General features: G+C 42.2%; 1 protein-coding gene across 1 annotated transcript in view; it reads right to left on the bottom strand.

Moving 5' to 3' along the window:
- Positions 1-267: 267 nt before the first annotated feature.
- RCL1 (RNA terminal phosphate cyclase like 1) overlaps positions 268-20,545 on the bottom strand; it is a 33,957-nt gene continuing 13,679 nt past the window's right edge. The window contains exons 4-9 of the mRNA XM_056848385.1: positions 19,572-19,646; positions 16,559-16,683; positions 13,616-13,741; positions 10,400-10,556; positions 5,140-5,243; positions 268-481 (exon numbers count right to left, since the gene is read on the bottom strand). Of these exons, the coding sequence (XP_056704363.1) occupies positions 331-481; positions 5,140-5,243; positions 10,400-10,556; positions 13,616-13,741; positions 16,559-16,683; positions 19,572-19,646 (738 nt within the window). The 3' untranslated portion in view covers positions 268-330. The remainder of the gene's footprint in view (positions 482-5,139; positions 5,244-10,399; positions 10,557-13,615; positions 13,742-16,558; positions 16,684-19,571; positions 19,647-20,545) is intronic.

Raw genomic sequence — 20,545 nt, forward strand, 5'->3', positions numbered from 1 at the left:
TTTTACAGCTAAGCATAACAACTTGTCAGTAGGTTCTACCAAGGTCATTTGGCCAAATGTCTGCATCAGAGTTCTTCAACTCAACTATAATGATTTTACACAATCTTTTAAGGGTTATTTAGACAGACCACAGCAACTATTGCTTTGCAAAACCGAGATATACAAAGCACACACACACTACCAAAAACAATTTGCATGTTTTTTCTGTGCAAACTAAAATTGCATGAATGTTTCATAACAGAACAATACCATCTGCGTAACAGATAAGGTTAATTCATTTTTAATGTACAAACATGAGTTCATGTTTCATTAAAATCTTCAGGCTCTTTGTCATTTTACTGTCTTGCTCAGATTGGAAAACCCAATGCCAACACAGGTCATTAGGACTTTTTCACCACCTTTGTGCTCTTCATCAGATGGTTTCATTTCAATTTTAAACATAACCTGGAAATAGCTTCTTAAATGTCGCAGAAACTCAATTCTAAAAGAAAAAAAATAAGGCAAAATAAGTATAGGTATAAACATCTCAATTGGTACCGATAGTTAGTTTGGACCAAAGCTGGGTTCTAGTAGGAGCCACCATTCACTGAAAAAAAAAATCAACCTGATAATATATGAAAATTTAATCTGCTGCTTCGCCAAATTGACATATGGGAAATGCCCCCTCCCCACAAAAGGTAACGATTAAAAAATGTTTAGATCAAAGGTAGAATAAGGAAAGCTGAGAAAACACGTGGTAAGTTTCCTCAGAAAGACCTAAGCTAGCAGAGAGCTGCTTTCTCTTTGCGAGGCAGGAAACAAACTGAGAAGGGGGGTCGATTCCCTCAAGGGACAGGAAGTTGAAGACCTTGTTCGTGCCTCCCTGAGCAAGTGAAGGAAATCACCCACTCTGAAGATGCCCTCAGAGTGAGAAGTACTGACCCGGGATTGAGGAGTCATCCATTCTGGGTGGGGTTGCACTTCCCTTGAAGGAACAGGTCTATAGTCTGGGGGTGCTCTTGGACCCAGACTACTGCTGGATAAGCAGGTGGCAGCTGTGGTCAAGAGTACCTTTTACCAACTTTGACTGGTTAGCCAGCTGCACCCTTTCCTGGGCAGAAAAGATGTGGTCACTGAGGTGCATGCCCTAGTTATATTTGGATTAGATTACTGCAATGCCCTCTATGTGGTGCTGCCTTTGAAAAATGTTTGGAAACTTCAATTGGTATAGAATGCTGCAACCGGGATGTTGACTGGAGTGGGTCATAGGGACCTTATCACTCTAGTTTTGGCCCCCCTACACTGGCTTCCAATTTGTTTCTGTGAACAATTCAAGGTGCTGGTCTCAACCTTCAAAGCCCTATATAATTTGAGACCAGCATACCTGAAGGACTGCCTAATTCTGATGAACATGCCCAACCATAACGGTCATCTTCAGAGGCCCTGCTTCGGTTGCCCCCAGCTCCTGAGATTAGGCATGTGGCAACCCGGGAAAAGGCCTTCTTGGAGGAGGAGGAAAAGAGTACTGGTAGGTTTTTATATGCCGACTTTCTCTACCTTTTTTAAGGAGAATCAAACTGGCTTACTTCATCATCATCATTCCTTTATTGGCATAAAAACATAATGCAGAAGGGTACAAAAAGAATGGAGATATTAAAAAGTGCCCTTTATAGAATAGTTAAAAGACAGTTACATCGAATAGCACTGTTTGTTGATACTGCCATCTAATTAACTGTTTGGCGGGCTTTTAAAACAAACTTTAAAAACTGTGCCACCGTCTCCAATATACGGGGCGAACGATTGTTCAATAAATAGGAAACATTAAAAGAATCCGAGACATTCCGTCTATTAACCAACAGGGGGCATAAAAGTTCATTACGAAATTCTGTGTAGAAGCTACAATAAAACAAGACATGAGCAACTGTTTCAATACAATTGTTGCCACAAGGGCAAAGCCTGTCAGAGGGATTTTCTGAAATCTGCCTTCGCAAACTGGTTTACAATCTCCTTCCCTTCCTCTCCCCACAACAGATACTTTGTGAAGTAGGTGGGGCTGAGAGAGTTCAGAGAACTGTGACTAGCCTAAGGTCACCCAGCTGGTTTCATGTGTAGGAGTGGAGAAACCAATCCGGTTCACCAGATTAGAGTCCGACGCTCATGTGGAGGAGTGGGGAATCAAACCCTGTTCCCCAGATTAGAGTCCACCACTCCTAACCACTACACCACACTGGCTCTGGAAGTATCCCCCAGGGAGATTAATCTGTCCCTTCTGTTGCTGTCTTCTGCCAGTGGGTGAAGACTTGGGGGGGGGGGGGCTTCCTTCAATGATCCTTCCTTCCTAACCAATGTTTTTATATTCTGTATGTATTTTAACTCTGTTTTTTTTAAGTCTTTTAAAAGTTGTTTTAATGATGTATGTTTTGGAGGGGGGTTCATTTTAATGGTTTTATAATGTAATTTTATCATGTATGTTTAAATTGTTAGCCACCTTGGTGGCTTCAGCAGGGGCAGAAAGGTGGGATATACATTTTTTAAATAAATACACAAACTATTTTTGTGGGAGGAAAACAAAATGAAATACACACATGATATGGAAATGGCTGGCCTGGCATTGAGATAGATAACTATTGTGGTAATAACAATTCTGTAAATACCAGCAACTAAAAGTATTCAAAGAGAAGTGCAGGAGGGAAATCCAGACATGCAGGGCAGATCAAGGTTGTGGGAAGCCTCAAGAGGAGGATGCATTCCATTTCACACTTTATTTTGCCCCATACAAGTATGGGCCAGAATGCCCATTTACCTCTTGCACCCTTCAAACAGTTAAACAGTCTAAAAAAATAGCTGCACGGAGGCCTATATGCCGCTGCTGTGTGAATTCCAGGGCATCTGGTTAGCCGCTGAAGGAAACAGCTGGCTGAACTACATAGATCTGAAAAAAGCCAGGCACCTTGTTGTATCCCCAGAGCAAACACTCTCAAATCACTCTCTGCTTGTTCTGGGCCAAGAAACAGCAGAGATGGGGAGAAGCCAAACTAAACAAAGATCTTGCCCACAGCTGAGAAACAATGATGTTGGAAGAAAGAGAGGCTATTACTGATGCATTTACTGTTGTCAGCTTCCCCTGACTAACCTGTCTAGGAAAAACAGAATCTTCAACTACAGCAGTGTTAGGAGACTGGAATACAAGAAAGTGCTAATAAGCTGAAACAGCAGAACTGATGGGAACCTCTCAGCCGATAGTAGACGACAGTGGAGAATACACAGATCAGACCGTAGCTGATTTCTCCCAAAATTAAAAACAAAAAAGGGGGAGAGCCAGTTTTAATGTTTCATAATGCAAAACAGCTTATTTTGAGAACTCTTGCAATGTCATTTATTCTGTCCCAAGGTGGGGGTGGGCAGACACAAACATGGCTATGACAATACAATGTGAAATCCTGGCGACCTGCGATTTTGTTTTTAAAATGGGACAGTTCTTCTAATTGTCTGGGTATGTCTTGCTCCTCCTGCTTCACGTGGAGAGTGATAAAAAATGAACTCCAGTTATCTGTGATAACCAGAGCTAGTTGCTATGATTCTCCATAGCTGGGGAGAAAAGCAGGGTATAAATATTCAAATAGCATGTTATATAATCCAATAAATAAAAAGCACATTTTTCTTGATTTTGGCTACATGCAACATGTGAACACCAGGTATTCTAGCACGTTAACCTTTTGAATAACATGAGTCTTGCTACACTATCTGTTATGCAGAGGAAGGCAATGGCAAACCACCTCTGTTAGTATCTTGCTTTGAAAACCCTACTGGGTTGCCATAAATCAGCTGTAAAATCTTAATCTGTATCCTCACTCACCTTCTGAGGGATTTCAATGTACTCTTTCCCAGATTTTTATAAAGCTGTGCTAGAATCCACAATGAATCAGAGGAGCATGCCTGTTATCTCGGGTGCCGTGGAACACAAGCAGGATAAATGCTGCTGCAGTTGTCTTGCTTGTGGGCTTCCTAGAGGCACCTGGTTGGCCCCTGTGTGAACAGACTGCTGGACTTGATGGACCTTGGTCTGATCTTGCATGGCCTTTCTTATGTTCTTATGTTAATATACTCTCCAATCCAATTCCTCCACCTTTCCCTCCCATGTACTATGTCACACATCTACACCTGATGCCTTCATGCCTCTTCTCCTCATGCTGTTTCATGACCCATAGCCTGGAAATCCCTAAGCATTTACTCTTCAGAGGGTGATCATCAGATTATTAAAGATTACTTGTTAAGTACTTTATTACCGAGCCATGCACAACTGCTTGTTCCCCTGCCAACTGACGCACTGGAGAATCACTGGGATGTCATTGATCAACACAGGACCACCCTCCATACAACCCAGAAACCAACCCTCTTGGATTCCAAGGTCAGATGCCAAAATTCATTTATGGATTTCAGTTTTCACTGTGATGGCACCATCATTCTTCAGTTATCACAGTACTGTACCTTTTGTGTATACAGCACCGGTACCATGATAACCGAAAAAGGACAGTTCATAATCTAGTTGTTTAGCCATGATTTCCATGAGCATGTTCAGGGACACACAATCTGAAAAAAACTTGAAAACAAAGCTGAGATGTTTTTCCAAGGCTGTTTGTTGAGCTGGTTACAAAGATGGGATGACTTGTGTCCATCTATTCATGGAAAGAAGGCATTTTCCTTCTTAAAGACTAATTGAACAAAACACACACAAATTCTTCCAAATGGTTTCTGGAAATTTCTTCTAAATATCCATGGAAAAAAATAGAGTAGAAGCTTTACCTTTAATAGTACAAAACGTTAGATGCTAGGAATATGGGTCAAGAGCATATCTCCAGGTAGGCGACACCTGGCTGATGTGTGAACAAATTTCAGCCCGTTACTGCTCTGGGATTATGCAGTATTGAAAAGTAAGAAAGTCATCCAATGTAATGCACAAAAACAGACACCTGGCAACATACGACGTTGTTGAGTTCTTTAACAAGGAGTTCAAGAAGTTCCTTTCACAGTTACAAATCAAGCATTTCAAAGCATCCAACCCCCCCAACTGTTATATAATCCAATTAGCAAATGGGGTAAGGCTTGTTAATTTCACTTTTGGTGGTGGGGGGGGATGTGGAGAAAAAAAGAAGAACTTACGTGTATGGAGAGAGTGTTCCTAATAGGACTTTGGAAACATCCTGCTGTCCAAGGGTCATGAGGAGGACGACTAAGCTTTGGTTTGTTGAATCCACACAGCCTCCCTGCAAAGACAAACATTTTAATAATTAAGCTTTATGCTAACCAGAAAATAGAGACAGAAAGAACCAACTCTCCTGCCCACACAAAGATGTCAAAGGGCAGCAGGAGTTAACATTCTTGCTCCTGCTGTGTAAGTAGAAGAGCTCCTCTGAAAAACTTCATACATTCCCCAGTAAATAACACACTTCGAATCTGGCAGGGGGGAAAATTGCTAATATGCCTATGAGAGCCAGTGTGGTGTAGTGGTTAAAGTGTCAGACTAGCACCTGTGGAAGCTTGCTGGGTGACCTTGGGCCAGTCACACACTCTCAGCCCTGACCCTGGCTAGTATCTGGATGGGAGACCTCCACGGAATACCAGGGTTGTGACACGGAGATAACAATGGCAAACCAAACGTCTCTTGTCTTGAAAAACCCTATGGGGTCACCACAAGCCAACTGCGACTTGACAGCAAAACAGCAACAACATGCCTACATTGCAGCTTTATTTTTATTTGCCCTCACAATGAAGACTTTCAAAATAAATATACACACTTATAGTGAACACTGCTAAAAAGGCTAGTAAAAACAAAAAACAAAAACCCTAGTAATAATCAGGACAAACAGAACAACATAACAATAAAAACAGGGCAAAGTTTCATAAAACATGGCACAAAAATAGGTAATATGCACACTTTAGCAATAAATAAAACTAGGTAATACAGAAACGTTGGCAGCTGATAAAAATAATCAAACCAGTACAATTAAATCAAAGATAGTGGCTAGCACACAAATAGTCAGTGGCTAACATGCCAAATTACATAGCAATTACCTCCGTGAACAGGGAAATTTTAACCTAATGCCTAAGCCAGGTGGTAGGACTGGGGGGGGTGTGTGGGGAGGGCTTGAGGCATCAAATTCCAAAGGTTATGTGGGTGAATTTTGGCCTGGGGACCTGTCCCTCACAGCTACCTGCCTCACCTCAGCGGATGGGGGCATAAAAAGAAAGAACTCTGATACAGATCTTAATGCTCAGATAAGAAAGTGGTTCTTAATATATCCCGAGGTCCCAATCTATTCAGGGCTTTAAAAGTAAGCATTAGCATTTTTAATCTGCTTGGGAATGGATCAGTAGATGGTAAAGCCTTTAGAGAACTGGAGAAGTATGTTCCTGTGCAGATGTATGAGCTGGAAGCCTTGCAGAAGAGTCTCTGAACAAAAGTAGCCCCGTGTAGTGCACATTGAAGTTATCAAGCCTAGATATGATCAGAGCCACAGATCAGTTATTATCAGGAGCTAGACAGAGCATGCATATTAGTCTGCAGTTACCAGGCTCAATTCAAGATACTGGCTATCACATACAAAGCCCTTCATGGTCTCCCAATGCTCCACCGTGACAGCATCACTTGCTGAGCAGGGCCTTCTGCAGATGTCACCCTGCAAATGGACAATGTCAACAACTGCCCATACATGTGCATTCTCCATTGTGGCCCCCACCTTATGGAATGGCTTGCCTGAGGAAGTCAGGAAGTCTCCCACTCTCCTGGCTTTTTGCAAATTATAAAGAAGTATTTAGGAGGGGTTTATTTTACAATCCCAATCTCTGCTAGATAACCGCTCATGGGATTTCTCCAACTCTCCTAATTTATTTGGAGTAGATGAGCCAACTCGACCTTGCGACAGTATAAAATGCAGATGTGACATTAATATAGATCACTTGGAAGGTCTTTAACTAAAGTTTGTTGGAGATAATTGTTTACTTACTTCAAAAACAGTTATTGAGATTTTTCAGCAATTAAATCACATTTCTGCTCAGTTCAAACAATTTAGTCATGACCTCAGAGCCTTTACAGAGGAGGCTATGAATTTTGCCCCCTCAAATGTTATAAACGACTTAAAAACAAAAACTTCAAGCAACTTGGGAAAGAATGTAACTCAGAGGTTGCAGTCTGTGGTTCAGCCAGCTGATGAGGGAGGTGCTGAGTTGGAATTTACTTATGGAATGGCATGCCAATTGCAAAGGATCCAGAGAGTGTTATATGTAGCTGAGAATGATTTGAACTATGGCCGTTGGCAAAATAAACGTAGTTATAAATTCCAACAAGAGCCCCATGGCGAAGAGTGATAAGCTGTAGTACTGCAGTCCAAGCTCTGCTCACGACCAGAGTTTGATCCCAACAAAAGTTGGTTTCAGGTAGCTGGCTCAAGGTTGACTCAGCCTTCCATCCTTCTGAGGTTGGTAAAATGAGTACCCAGCTTGCTGGGGGTAAAGGGAAGATGACTGGGGAAGGAACTGGCAAACCACCCCATAAACAAAGTCTGCCTAGTAAATGTTGGGATGTGACGTCACCCCATGGGTCAGGAATGACCTTTACCTTTTTATAAATTCCAACAGTCAGCTTTTGAGAACTGAGCCACGCCTTGTTGATGTAATTAAAGTGGAACGACTTGTGAATATGCTGCCAGAGGTGAAATTGCTCCTTTTATTCTCCCAACCTACTATTCCTAAGATGCTACTAAAAATGCGTATATTCCTCTCACTGTTTGAAATCTCTGTTACAAGAGTTTTTGTTGACAAAATTATTCATCCACTCCTATCAAACAATAGTGAAAACATGACCAGTGGCCATGAAATGGGAGCAAATATTGCAAATACTGCCAGAAGACTGGGAGGAACTATTGCTAAATCTTCAAAAATCATTTCAGGATTTAATTAATAGAACTAAAAAAGAACTGGCAAAATTAAACTCAGCCCCTGCTACAGGAAATGGAAGAGTTGATGACGGAAAATCAACAAGAAAAGTGAAGCGGTCTCCATGCATTTCAAAGAGAGATACTCGCACAGTTGCAGTGAGGCAGGAGACTGTTATCACCACCGTAGATGATTTCTAGAAATCCCTGCAGAATCTACAAAACAGGTCTGCGCTCTTGAATATATTTCTTCCCAGGAAATCAAATAATATTTATTTTTACTCGTGCAATAGGGCTTTTGAAGTAGTTTAGAAAGATAATTTGGTAAAGAAATATGACTGTCTATAGTACATTTTGTCTGATGCTGTAAGTATGCACCATTTACGTAATTTGCCACTGAGTTCAACAACATTATGTGCCACTGAGTCCAACAACAGTCCCCCAGCATCACCTTCTGCTGGCCTAGAGGTGGCCTAGAGAGGACTATGGAAAGCCAAATGCCCACCTCATGTAGCTGGTCCAGAAGGAGACTAACTTCAGTAGTATTTTAAAAGCCACAAAGAGGTTTGGGGAAATTAACAGGGCTGCACTCTCTTATTCCAAGAAAGACTGAAGTTGCAAGGCTGCTGTTTGCTTTAATGCTTTGCCCAAAAATGGAATGTTTGCTATCAGATAGCTGTTAACAACTATCAGTTTATTTGATTTGATTTCTACCCCGCCCTTTCCTAGCACAAGCCAGGCTCAGGGCTTGTTACAGCCAACAATTGCTACTTACTCTTAACTGCAACACCAGCAGCTGTTTTTGAACTAAGAGTTATTGGGTAGGGATGTACAGAATTACAGAAGCCTATTTCTCCATTAGAAATGACTTGTGAGTACAAAAGCACTCACGTCACAGTAGAGCTCTCCTGATCAAAAATATGAGATTTATCAATTTCATCAATTCAACAAAGGCTGCATCGACAAGTGCTCTGAGGACTGATCTAGTGCCTCTTGTTCATCAGCCCATTGTTCTTCCTTCATTCACAGGCCTCACCATCTTTGTATATCTTGCCCTCTACAGATCTGTTGATGTAAATGCTTTCTTGAATGAGAGAACACTTTTTCCCCTAATTGGGTTTATTCCTTGAAGCAGTCTGATGGAGCAACTTCATGCTATGCACCTCAATAGCTGTGACTTCTCTAGTTCTCCCTGTTAAATCACTTGAAAACAAAAGGACAATCTAATTTCTGGTGAATGTTTTAAAAGCAAAACTGTAGCACCTTCAGAATAAAGAGTCATTTGGATAAGATTCACAAAACTCAGTAAAGGTCAACATGCACTCAATATACCCTTTTTGGATACCCACTAGGAATATACAGAATTATAGCCAATTCTTTCAAGAAGCACACAAACACATTCAAGTCCTCAAAAGTGGAACACCTCTTGGAGAGAGAAAGAGAAACACACACGAAAATGAAATTACTTTCACCAGAGAAGGTCAGCTGCAGAATTATTCATACTTCTAACTTTCTCACATATGTAGTACTGTTCAATAGCGGCAGCCACTAAATACTTCAGACCAGATGTCCTTCTGTGCAAGTTCTGTTGTTAATACTTAGGCCTATCTACTGTCTTAACTGGAGATGGCAGAAAGAACCGATGGTCAGGTTTGCTAGACTTGTTTTTAATTTGGGCCAGGGGTTTGTGCACAGCACCTGCTATAAGTTAAAAACTAGTTTTCCTATTGGGTAAACCATTCAGCTCAGTTCCTTAGCCTCAGCTCACTTTTTTCATTCACCTACTGTTACATGGCTCAACCCAAGCAAGCTACATTTGCGTATCATAGGAATCTGTGGGACAAGAAAGTAGTTAGGAAAAAATGGCTCAAGTGAAGAAGCTATATCACATGCTAAGGGGGGGGGGAGACAGAGGTCATGGGTCATATTGGCTGGGGTCACTGAAAATACATGCGCTTTCTTGTCCTCAAATACAATCCTACAAAGCATACCCTGGTTTCTCCAACTCCATCTGCAGCCTTACAGCCCATTAGGCAAGCCAGGATAAGGCCCATCTGTTTCTTTGGCTTCAATTAGGAAGCAATATAACCAGAGCAATATCAGATGACTTGATCTGACCAAGATCAAGAATCCCATTTACTGCTGAGTGAACTGGCAACAGGCACAAAATGATGCTTCAGCATCTCCATCTTCCATAATGATCTGCTAATCAAGCTGGTGTGGCTTCTGAATAACAACCTTGTTCCAATTGCCTGCTAAAAGAAAAGCTGTATTTCTGACAAAGATTACTTCCCTCCGTTAAGATAAATTTCATTATAGAGTGCAGCATTCACTTTTACCTTCTATAAAATGAAAATGACAAACAGCAAAACAACGTTGGCAGCATTAAATAACACCCCACACACACACACGAAAAAATGAATGTAAGGAGATCTGTCGGACAGCACCTTCACCTTGTATTCTAAAGAGACTGTAAACTAGTCACATACCCTGTAAATCTCTTCAAGTAGTAACTTTGCGCAGTTTGTGCCAACGTCTTCTGGGAGTACAGCAACACCCTCTCCCTGGGGGTTAGAGGCCAGCTCAGCACTAAGGAAAGCACCATTAGCAGTCTCTGCCACAAGGGACAACCCAAAACCTGGAGACCTGAAAAAGAGCAGACAGGAGAATAAATGGTAAAAATGTTCACAGTTGTCATAAGTGATGTATGCTTAACAGTAAGTTTTGTATTTGTGTATAAAATTGCTTGGCCCAAGCATTTGCTCCACTCCTTACCCTTTTGCAGTGGACCTGAAGATATGCCTTTCCAAGCAGTCCACATTCATTTCACAGGCCTGACTTGCAGCATGACACAGCCTGGCAAGAAAGTTCTCCAATTTTCCCTTTCCCCACAAAACAAACCAACTAACAAACCAGCCCTGGGTCATAACAAAGTGGTGTGTGTACCTCACAGTCTCCTCCTCATGAAAAGAACACAGATAAATGGTACATATCCATACAGGTTAGCTTTAGTTTGTATTTTAAATTGCACCAAAAATATATGTCAGCCTGTTTAGACAATATTCTTATTCTACAGATAGGCTGTGGAAGCCATAGAGAATTCTTCATTGTAAGAAAAGAAGAATGGGAGGCCAGCAGGGAAAAGCAAGTAGCTTTTAATCTGAGACTGGCTCTGAGAAGCCAGAGGAAGGGACTGCAATTCTAAGCAAAGTTATACCCTTCTATGCCATTAACTTAAAAAGACTTTGAAAGGTGTAACTGTGCTGCATACAACTGTAGTGTCAGTTTGGTAACCTGGCCAGTTTGGTACTTTCTTACTTTCAGGGAATGAAGGGACCCCTGCGAATAGCCAAGAGACTGCTGGTATATCTGGCTATGCCAATGAAGGGGTAATAAGGGCCCTAAAGGGCATGCGTTTCAAAAAGTGAATATAATTTATATTCTTTTATTCAACAATTGTTATTCATTTGCTGGCTGACTTTTAACATCTCCTTTTTACACCATAAACCATGACTCACATCATACACTCACAATGCATGTGCTAGTAAGTTAGCTATCCATATTTGCAAGGCACTCTGTGCCAAATGATGAGCAGCTGAAGTTCCCTCCTGAACCATAGGGAAGCCAAGCACTTGGTGCCGGACAAGGTAATTTGCAAAGATAAGCTGCCTCAGATGATGCAATGGCCTGTTCTGTGCATGCAGCAAAATGAGGTGATAGAATGGGCCATACCTCTTCAGATGCAGGTAAAGAATCACATTTAGTATTCTCCCCATGTAAAAACTCTGCTAACAATCAAAGGGTAAGGTTCTAGACTAGCCATTCACACACAATGCTAGTTTTCTACTTAAAGAGAAAGATTAATGTAGCGGAACTCTGAAAAATTAATCTTTCAACTGGCAACCTGTAGTGATGCAGTCCATTTTACCACCTCAGCACTCTGAGGCCTTGTTAACACCTCCTTCTGCTGCATGTCTAGATGAGGCCAACACCTACCAACAACTTTAGGGCCTTCCCTCAGATTACATAAATTCCATCCTGAGACCATCACCTCACCCATGAGAAAAATCTTCTCACACTGGGTTCTAAAGCAAGACATCTATATTTTAGAAGGTGATTGAACATGCTCTTTTTCTAAGTCTGAACGATGAAAAAGAACAATTTCCCCCCAGAAAAACCATCATTTTACCTGGAGGGCAGATTCTCCCTTATGGGATTTGTATACCATTAAACTAGGAACCAACCTAGATTTTCACTGGAAATAGTATGAATTTTGCTTTCCTTCCTGAACCCTTTCTTCCCCTTGCACTGTATTATGATAACCTGCTTAACCGGACTTATTGCAATCAAGGAAAATCCCTTAAAGTACCCAGTTGATTTCTCATAGTACTAAACATGCACAGAGGCAGAGTGGGTTGGGAGAAGGAAGAACAAAGATGCAGAGGAGAGACTGGGAAGATCTTGTCTTGCGCAAGGACATCTCCCTTCCCAAAAGGCTCCCTTCCCAAAAGGCTCACTCTGCCTAGAGCAGGGGTGGGGAACGTCAGGCCCGGGGGCCGTATAAGGCCCTTGAAATCATTTGGTATGGGCCTTCATGGGTCCTGGCAGATCTCTAGCTCAGTAGGATGCTGCCCTGCCTGAATCTCTTGGGCCAAGCTGGGGACAGCAGAGCTCAAAAGCAAGTCGCTCTATGTGGCAGACAGAGCCATTTCCGGTTGTGCCTCTTGGCTAAATGTTTGACCAAATATAGCAGGCTACTTTTTAAGTTGATAATTTTGTATGGCCTGCGAATGATGTTCTAAATATCCAAATGGCCCTTGGCAGAAAAAAGGTTCTCCATCCCTGGCCTAGAGAAACCAAGTGGGAGGAGGCAATGGCAGCTACTGAAGTTCAAGTGGGTCAGAATGAGCAGGATTCTACAACAAGGTAAAGGCTGCTTCTCCACATAGAACTACAGATCCTTAATATGCAAAGCCTCCCTGGACAGGAGAGGGGAGGAGACTATTTCACTTTGATTTTATGGGCCTCCCAAACCCACCAGAAGGCAAAAGGTAAGAGGAACACTTTCCAGCAGCATGCAAATGACTTGCTCAAGTGATGCAAGAAACCCTGAGGGTATGTTCCTGCACCGTGCAGGCAGGGCTTCCCTTTGCACACAAATTTAGTTTGAGTGGATTTACTCATCTTGTACACAAGTTACAGTGAACACATGTACCATCCATGTACACTTGACTGCTCTTTGTATGTACACTGAGTAATTCTCACATAACAGTCAACATATGTACAGTTGAATGTGTGATTGTTAAAACCCCACATTTATCCAGGTACTGCTCCCCGGTTTCATTTGTAAAGTGAACGCATGTTTGCTCTTTCTTACAAACAGATGTATGCATGTACAGGCAAGATGTACATGTGTTCACCATAACGTGAACAGGGCTACTGTTGCCTCGAGGATGAGATTAGAGTGAGTGCAACAGCACAGCTGAGAACATTTGCTGGGGAGTCCATGGGTCAAATCTCATTCTAGCCTCAACACTACTTTGGCTCTTGGCATGCCACTGTTCCCTCAGTAGCACCAGTCTCTTGTCAGCAATATGAGGACAAAGATATTTGCATAGTCTACAGGGTTCATCGACATTACACAATGCAGGTGGTCTAGAAACTTGAAATGCAAAGTCTTTTTTTTTTAAAGTTGGATTACTTACTTCCCAGAGCTAGTTCCCTTCATGTGATCTGTATAAATGTAAATATCTGGCAGGAATTTATTCAGGATGCTCCTTGCAGAATCCACAATTCGATTTGCTATCTGGGGTGATACTCTCACAGAATAGCTAATTCATTAAGTTAAGGACTTTTTCATTAAAAGACCTTTAAAATGAGTGGACTATAGCAGAGAAATATTTCTGACACATTTCCTATTTTTGCTTTCCATACATTGAACACAGAAACATACAATTTACAGCCTGTGGTTTTGCAAGCAGTACTTACATCTCCATTTTGGATTCCAGAGGACAAAAGGTCACAATGAATGTGGGGGGCCTACTAGGCTGTAGAAAGTTACACCATTTTAAGGAGCCCCACACATACTTTGAGAACTGGTGTGGTATAGTGGTTAAGAGCAGTGGACTCTAATCTGGGTTCGATGCCCCACTGCTCCACATGAAGCCCGCTGGGTGACCTTGGGCCAGTCACAGTTCTCTCAGAACTCTATCAGCCCACTCAAAGGCAAGCAATGCTAACCACCTCCAAAGGTCTCTTGCCTTAAACACTCTACAGGGTCACCATAAGTCACCTGTGACTTGACGGCACACACACACACTTTCCTTAACAGCTCTGTACACCCCATGGGCCCAATCAACATTACAACAGCTATACCCATCAACCCCTGGAATAAGCTATGAGACCCTCCTACATCAAAGAATGGCTTAATCTTTCAGAGAGTGCAGATAGCTTGTTTTAGCAATACAGTAATTTCTATCTTACAACTGGAATTTAAAATATTAGAGCACAACTATCTGAAAGAGATGACTGTACTGTCAGTCACTGTCTCCAGCAAGAAATGTGTTTGTTTCTTATTGATATAATGGAATGCTGAGGTGGACAGAATGAGCAGAGAATTGAGCCACCCTCTGCTTTGCAAAGGAAGCACAAGTCACATGCCATTTCCTGAAAGACAATGTTAGGACTTCAAATTAAATCTTGCAGTCCCATGAATAAGAGATGACATTCGGAGAATGAAGAACAGACCAAAGTCTGATCCAAAATATTTGTAAATGTACCAGGGCTGCAGACCTAAGAACACTGACCTGGAAATAAGCCCCACTGAATAAAATGGGGTTTACTTCCAAGTAAATATGTTTAGGATTACTCCCTAAGAGTAAGGCATCTTAATTCATACTTGGCTGAACTGCTTGCTTCTGTGAATTGATAGCTTATTTTGTATCATCTGATCAGAACAGTTTCACTAGTATAACGTCAACTTTATATATAAACTGCACAAAACACAACCGAAATTCAGACATTCCCGTGTGATTCTGGGTTTAACTTGAAAGCAACAAAAAGACATGCAGGAGTCATGTAACAAAAAATGGAGGGTGGGCAGAAGTTAGAAGTTTGTTATTTAGGTCGCTATTCAATGGGAAAGCATGCATACCAGTTCAGACAATTCTCACCCTGTGCATACAGGGTGGAGAAACAAGAGTACATCTTAACTCCATGCTAAGCCTTTGACACCATATATATAACATTTGAGCAGGGCCAAATCCAAGGTGCACAGGTTTATATCATGCAGTTAATTCTCAAGTTTTACCTGGAAGATCAACTGTGCCATGTGCATTTGTGCATGTAAGATTCGTTCCCATCTGAACATTACCGTATATACTCGCGTATAAGCCGAGTTTTTCAGCCCAAAAAATGGGCTGAAAAAGCCGGCCTCGGCTTATACGCGGGTCAATACGGGGGGAGGGAGGAAAGAGGAGGGAGGAAGGGGGGGAACTTACCGCCGCCGCCGTGCCGCTTCCTGCCGCCGGGAACGGCCTGGGGCCGCCTCCTGCAACTGCAGAGAGGCTTCCCCGGGGCCCCCCGCGCCTCGCCGCCGATTCTCCCAGCCGGGAGCGGCCTGGGGCAGCCTCCTGCAGCTGCAGGAAGGCTGCCCCGGCCCCCGCCCCCGGGCGGCGGCGCCGCTTCTTCCCGCCGGGAGCGGCCTGGGGCCGCCTCCTGCAGCTGCAGAGAGGCTGCCCCGGGGGCCCCCGGGCGGCGCCACCGCTTCTCCCCGCCGGGAGCGGCCTTGGGCCGCCTCCTGCAGCTGCAGAGAGGCTGCCCCGGGGCCCCCCGGGCCGCGCAGCCGCTTCCTGCCGCCGGGAGTGGCCTAGGGCAGCCTCCTGCAGCTGCAGGAAGGCTGCCCCGCCCTCCCCCCGGGCCGCACCGCCGCCGCCGGACCCTCGTCGCTGGAGAGCCCTGTAAGGTAAGCCTGCGGGGGGGGGAGGGGTTATAAGCCGACCCTCGGCTTATACGCGGGTGCCTAATTTTTCCCCATTTTTGGGGAGAAATTAGGCACCTCGGCTTATACGCGGGTCGGCTTACACATGGGTATATACGGTATATCTTGTTGTTGATGGCCAAAGATGTGCCAGCAGTGGAGCAGGCATGCCAGGTGGACAGGAAGGTAAAGTGCACTTCTGCTCCCCCCACTCCTATCCACATGGATCCTCCTGTCCAAACCACCCCAGGGAATACCAGGCTTGTAAACAATGAGTTGCCTAGGATGATTAAGAACTGCCTCCAGGCAGCTAGCCAAGGAAGCTTTGTCATAATAAATTCTGATTATTATTTTTTTGCCCCGTTTATGTACAGACCAGTAATCTAGTCAAAATGCTTATAGACTTTTTTCCAAATCTGGTAAAAGCCACCTAGGGAGCCTTCATCTGACCAGCACACATTAAAATGAATGTTGTACAAGCAAATCTTTGGAACTCTCTGGTCAAATGTCATGACTACTCTGTCACAATTCCACCATATTCTGGCACAGCACAGGGTTTGTTACACAAACAGCAGCATACCCACAGATCTACTGCATATCTAATAAGCTTTTCAATAAGCATCATAACAGAACACCAGCTTTCTCAGGAGACTACCCTTTTAAAGGATACGCCACGCCTCTGATACGCTTAATCTTGCCAGGGTCAGTAAACTGAACAGGCTTCACTGCTTTCTTAACAGGACAAACAAATACCACTTCACCACCTCCTTTGGGTGGCATACCCCTCCTGGTGATCTGAAAATAATAAACCACAGTTTAAGTTATGAAACCTTACACAAACATACAGAGAGTTAGCAGATTTTGACAAGTTAATGCTTGTCAAAAGAGAAGATAAAACATCTAAAATAACAATTTTCTTCATAATTAATTATTGAATAACTGCCTATGATTACAAGTGTGCTTCATGTTGCATAAACTATGCTATACTATTTCTGTCTAGTAGGATCATTATGGCAGGGCATGTCCATGTTAAAACACAGTGGGTTAGATCCAGACTAAATTTTCCATCAGACTAAAATTTCCATCAGGAGAACTTTCCTGCCTCCCCCCTCCCACTTCAGCCCACTGATCTCCCTGTCCTGGGGGACAGGGGACCCTGAGGGTTGACATGCGAGGGGGGGAGTCTGCAGCAAGAAGGGGGATCGGTGGAATTGCCAGGTTACTACCCATATATTCTTATATTTGAGTGTGGACTAGCATGTGTGTTAATCCCCACAACCACCATTCAACACAGATTATATATACTGGTATGGCCACTTGCAGACTACAAAATGCCCGGGGCCCTTACTCATTACTGAGTGCCTGTGCATACATGGGACCGCACACTGACTGGAGTCCTTTCAGCCGCTATTTTAAAAGCTTTTATTCTTCTCCAATGAAGAACAAAACAGGAGCAGCTAAACAAAAAGTCAGACTTAAAGGCCCCTCCTAAATAGGGGAGGAACAATGAGATGTCTCAACAGATACTGAAGTTTGTGTTTGGGATAATTAAGTTGCAAGTACACAACAGCTCTCCTCGCAGCCAGAAACAATGGGGTGGAGGGGGAGGTTTTTCTCTCTCTCAACACCCAGACATTTGGATCTAGAATAAACTTTCCCCAAGGAACAGAAGAACACAGAGAATAAATTCTCCAACATCTGGTTCTCATCTCTAGCACTCAGGACCCTCCTTCATTCTGGGTCATTCCCTTGACTTTGAACATAGAAATGCATTTTCTAAACAGCTGAATAACAACTATTGCTTGAGTTAGAGAAGCACAGCAGCCCTTTCTTTTATGACACACCTCTTAACTACTGTTTTTCCATTCCAACACCCTGCCACCCTGAACCAAACCCTGTGCCTCTCCAATTCTACCTGCAGAAAGGGTTTAGTTGTTCAATTACTTATTATTAGTGTTCACCACATGCTATGCCATTTCTTTATTTAAAAGATTTTAACCTCGCCTCTCGTGAGTCAATAAGACTTATGAAGTCACAAAACAATGCAATCTTTAAAAAAACACCTAAAAGCAGAACACCCAGCAGCAGCAGACAAACACTGTGATATTGTTGTTTTTAACTTCTCTCTTCCCTTTTTCAACTACCACAGCCTGAATGCAAAAAATTTTTCAAGTCTGCTTCCTCCTAGTGTTATTGAGCATTCCCTTGGTCTTTAGAAAAGAGAACAGATTTGTAAGAGCATGTGAATGAGAAGAAGGAGGCATCATGATGTACTTACCTTCAGGATGGATAAAAATCAATAATTTAAAAAAAAACAGATTTTTTAAAAATCAGATTTTTAAAAATGTAAATCAGATTTTTTAAAATAAAATGTTTTTTGAGGAAAACTCTATCTAAAGATAGTTTAAATAGTTTTCTGTTCAATACATTATAGTCCAAAGGTTATTCATCATGAAATAAGGATTAGTTTTTAAATATGTAGCATAACACTGTTTATTCGTGCAATGTATACTTTTTTTTGGTAAACGAATTTCATTAAACCACAATGCCATGCTCTTCCAGGGATTTCTTTAAGATTATTTTGGGCAATTTTTGTCTAGAAGATATTATCACAGATGCTTGATTTTGCAGTTCTCAAAACTGTGAATTTGTTCCTGCAGGGATACTATGAAGAACATGTTAAAAATGTTATAAAATAAACACAGAGTTGAGAAAAAGACCTTAATCCCACTGTTCCTTTGCAAATCTATGTACACAAAACCAGCCCCTTACCTCTTAAGTGCTAAGTTTCAAGAAATTCAATGAATAGAAGATTGTTTGGAGTGGAATAGATCTGCACAAGGAGCTAAGTGTGAGGAGCGAGGGGCAAACCATGAAAATGAAAGTGAAACTTTTTGAACAGAATACTCCACAAATCTTGGGATATTTGTGTGTACAGTAAGCTCTCCAGGTTCCCCCTCTCCTCCGGTGGGAGATTTTGGGGGTCGGGGATCGCACACGCGCAGCAGTGAACAATGCGATCCCATCACTTCTGGTTTACTTCCAGAAGCACCGCAGCACAACGGGACGATTTACCACTCAAACCCCCTTTTGAGTGGTAAATCGTCCTATCATGTTGCAGCTTTCTGGAAGTAAAGTGGAAGTGACAGGATCGCGTTGCTCACAGCTGCACACGACCCTTGCCGTCAGCCAGCAGATTGCCTGCTATTCCAAGTCACCTGGGTACACTAGGGTATAGCCTGAGGTGTATCATATTAATCTCCCTGGAGGAGAGAATCTATAATGGTAGCAATTCATAAAAAAGAACCAATTTGGGAATATTTTAATAAAATTCCTCTACCGATGAGTAAGGCAGGTATGCTTGCAAAATGCAAACAATGCAGCAAAGAAATGCAAGGCCTAGTAGCCCGAATGAAACTGGAGATAGATAATATAATTATGAAAGTATTTTAAGGTGAACTATGTACAGTATTTCTAGTGGTATAACCAAATCAGTAATTTTTTATATAACTGTAAAACTAATCTGAAAAGCTATTATTCCAGAATAAAACCTTCAACTGGTTGTAAATATTAAGATAATACCAGCAAGAATGAGTCTTTATGTAGAAAATCATGATTTAAATCAAGTCTTGCTGACCAGTGATTTAAATTGATTTGGTTTAAATCAAATCCACCCTGCTTACCTTCAATTCTAACTCTTCGCCATCAATTCCAAATCTTTTCAATAAGGGCAGTGCAGTTGCCTTAAGAACATCTACCTGAAAGACAGTTAACAAGAGAGCCTCTTCACCAAAAGATGACAAACAATATTTGCATACCAATAAATTAAAAGCTCATTTTCATTTATATTTTGTCTTACAGTTAAATGAAACAAACATTCATAAAGTAATAACAGCAAGGTGCATCAATAAATGCTGATGACATTAATTATTTACTGATTATATAAAGTAAAAGAGGGGGAAAACAAGAGAAGGAAGACAAAAATGGAATGTGTATGAACTGACCAGCTAACACAAGATTCCCTCTGTTATTCATCTACAGAATGTATGTGTAAAGATGTTATAGTTGCACCTGTGCATGCACAAGCAAACTAGTTTTGGATAATATTTCACAAATGTCTTACTAAGACGACAACTAACATGGTGTAGTAGTTTGAGTATCAGGCTAGGGCCTGGGATGACTGGGTTCGAATCCCTGTTCTGCCATGGAAACTTGCCGAGTGACCCTGGACCAGTCACAGTCTCTCAGGCTAACTCACCTGACAAGTTAGTTGTGGTAAGAATAAGGTGGAGGAGGGGATAACAACATGAAAAGTCACTCTGGGTCCCAATCAGAATGAAAAGCAGGATATCATTTTTTAAAAAAATAAGCATGATCTTCCAAACCAAATTTTGGAGGATTGGGCTTGTACACTCGCTCCTCTCCTGTGTAGCTTCCTTTCCAACTTTGTGTTTATTGCTGCGATGGCCAAAATGGTAAATTATAGTTAGGGCTTATTTTGCAGATCAGATTTGGAAACCAGTTTGCACGCATCTCTCAGCCAGCAGGAACACAAGCTCTTGGTTTGTAGGCAGTTTCCAACTCTGGTCTGCCAGTGTTAGACTTTGGCAATTCAGGCATAATGGCAAACTCTGATTTGTTATTTTATAAATTTATT

The sequence above is a fragment of the Euleptes europaea genome, chromosome 4 (assembly GCF_029931775.1).
Source record: "Euleptes europaea isolate rEulEur1 chromosome 4, rEulEur1.hap1, whole genome shotgun sequence".
NCBI lineage: Eukaryota > Metazoa > Chordata > Lepidosauria > Squamata > Sphaerodactylidae > Euleptes > Euleptes europaea.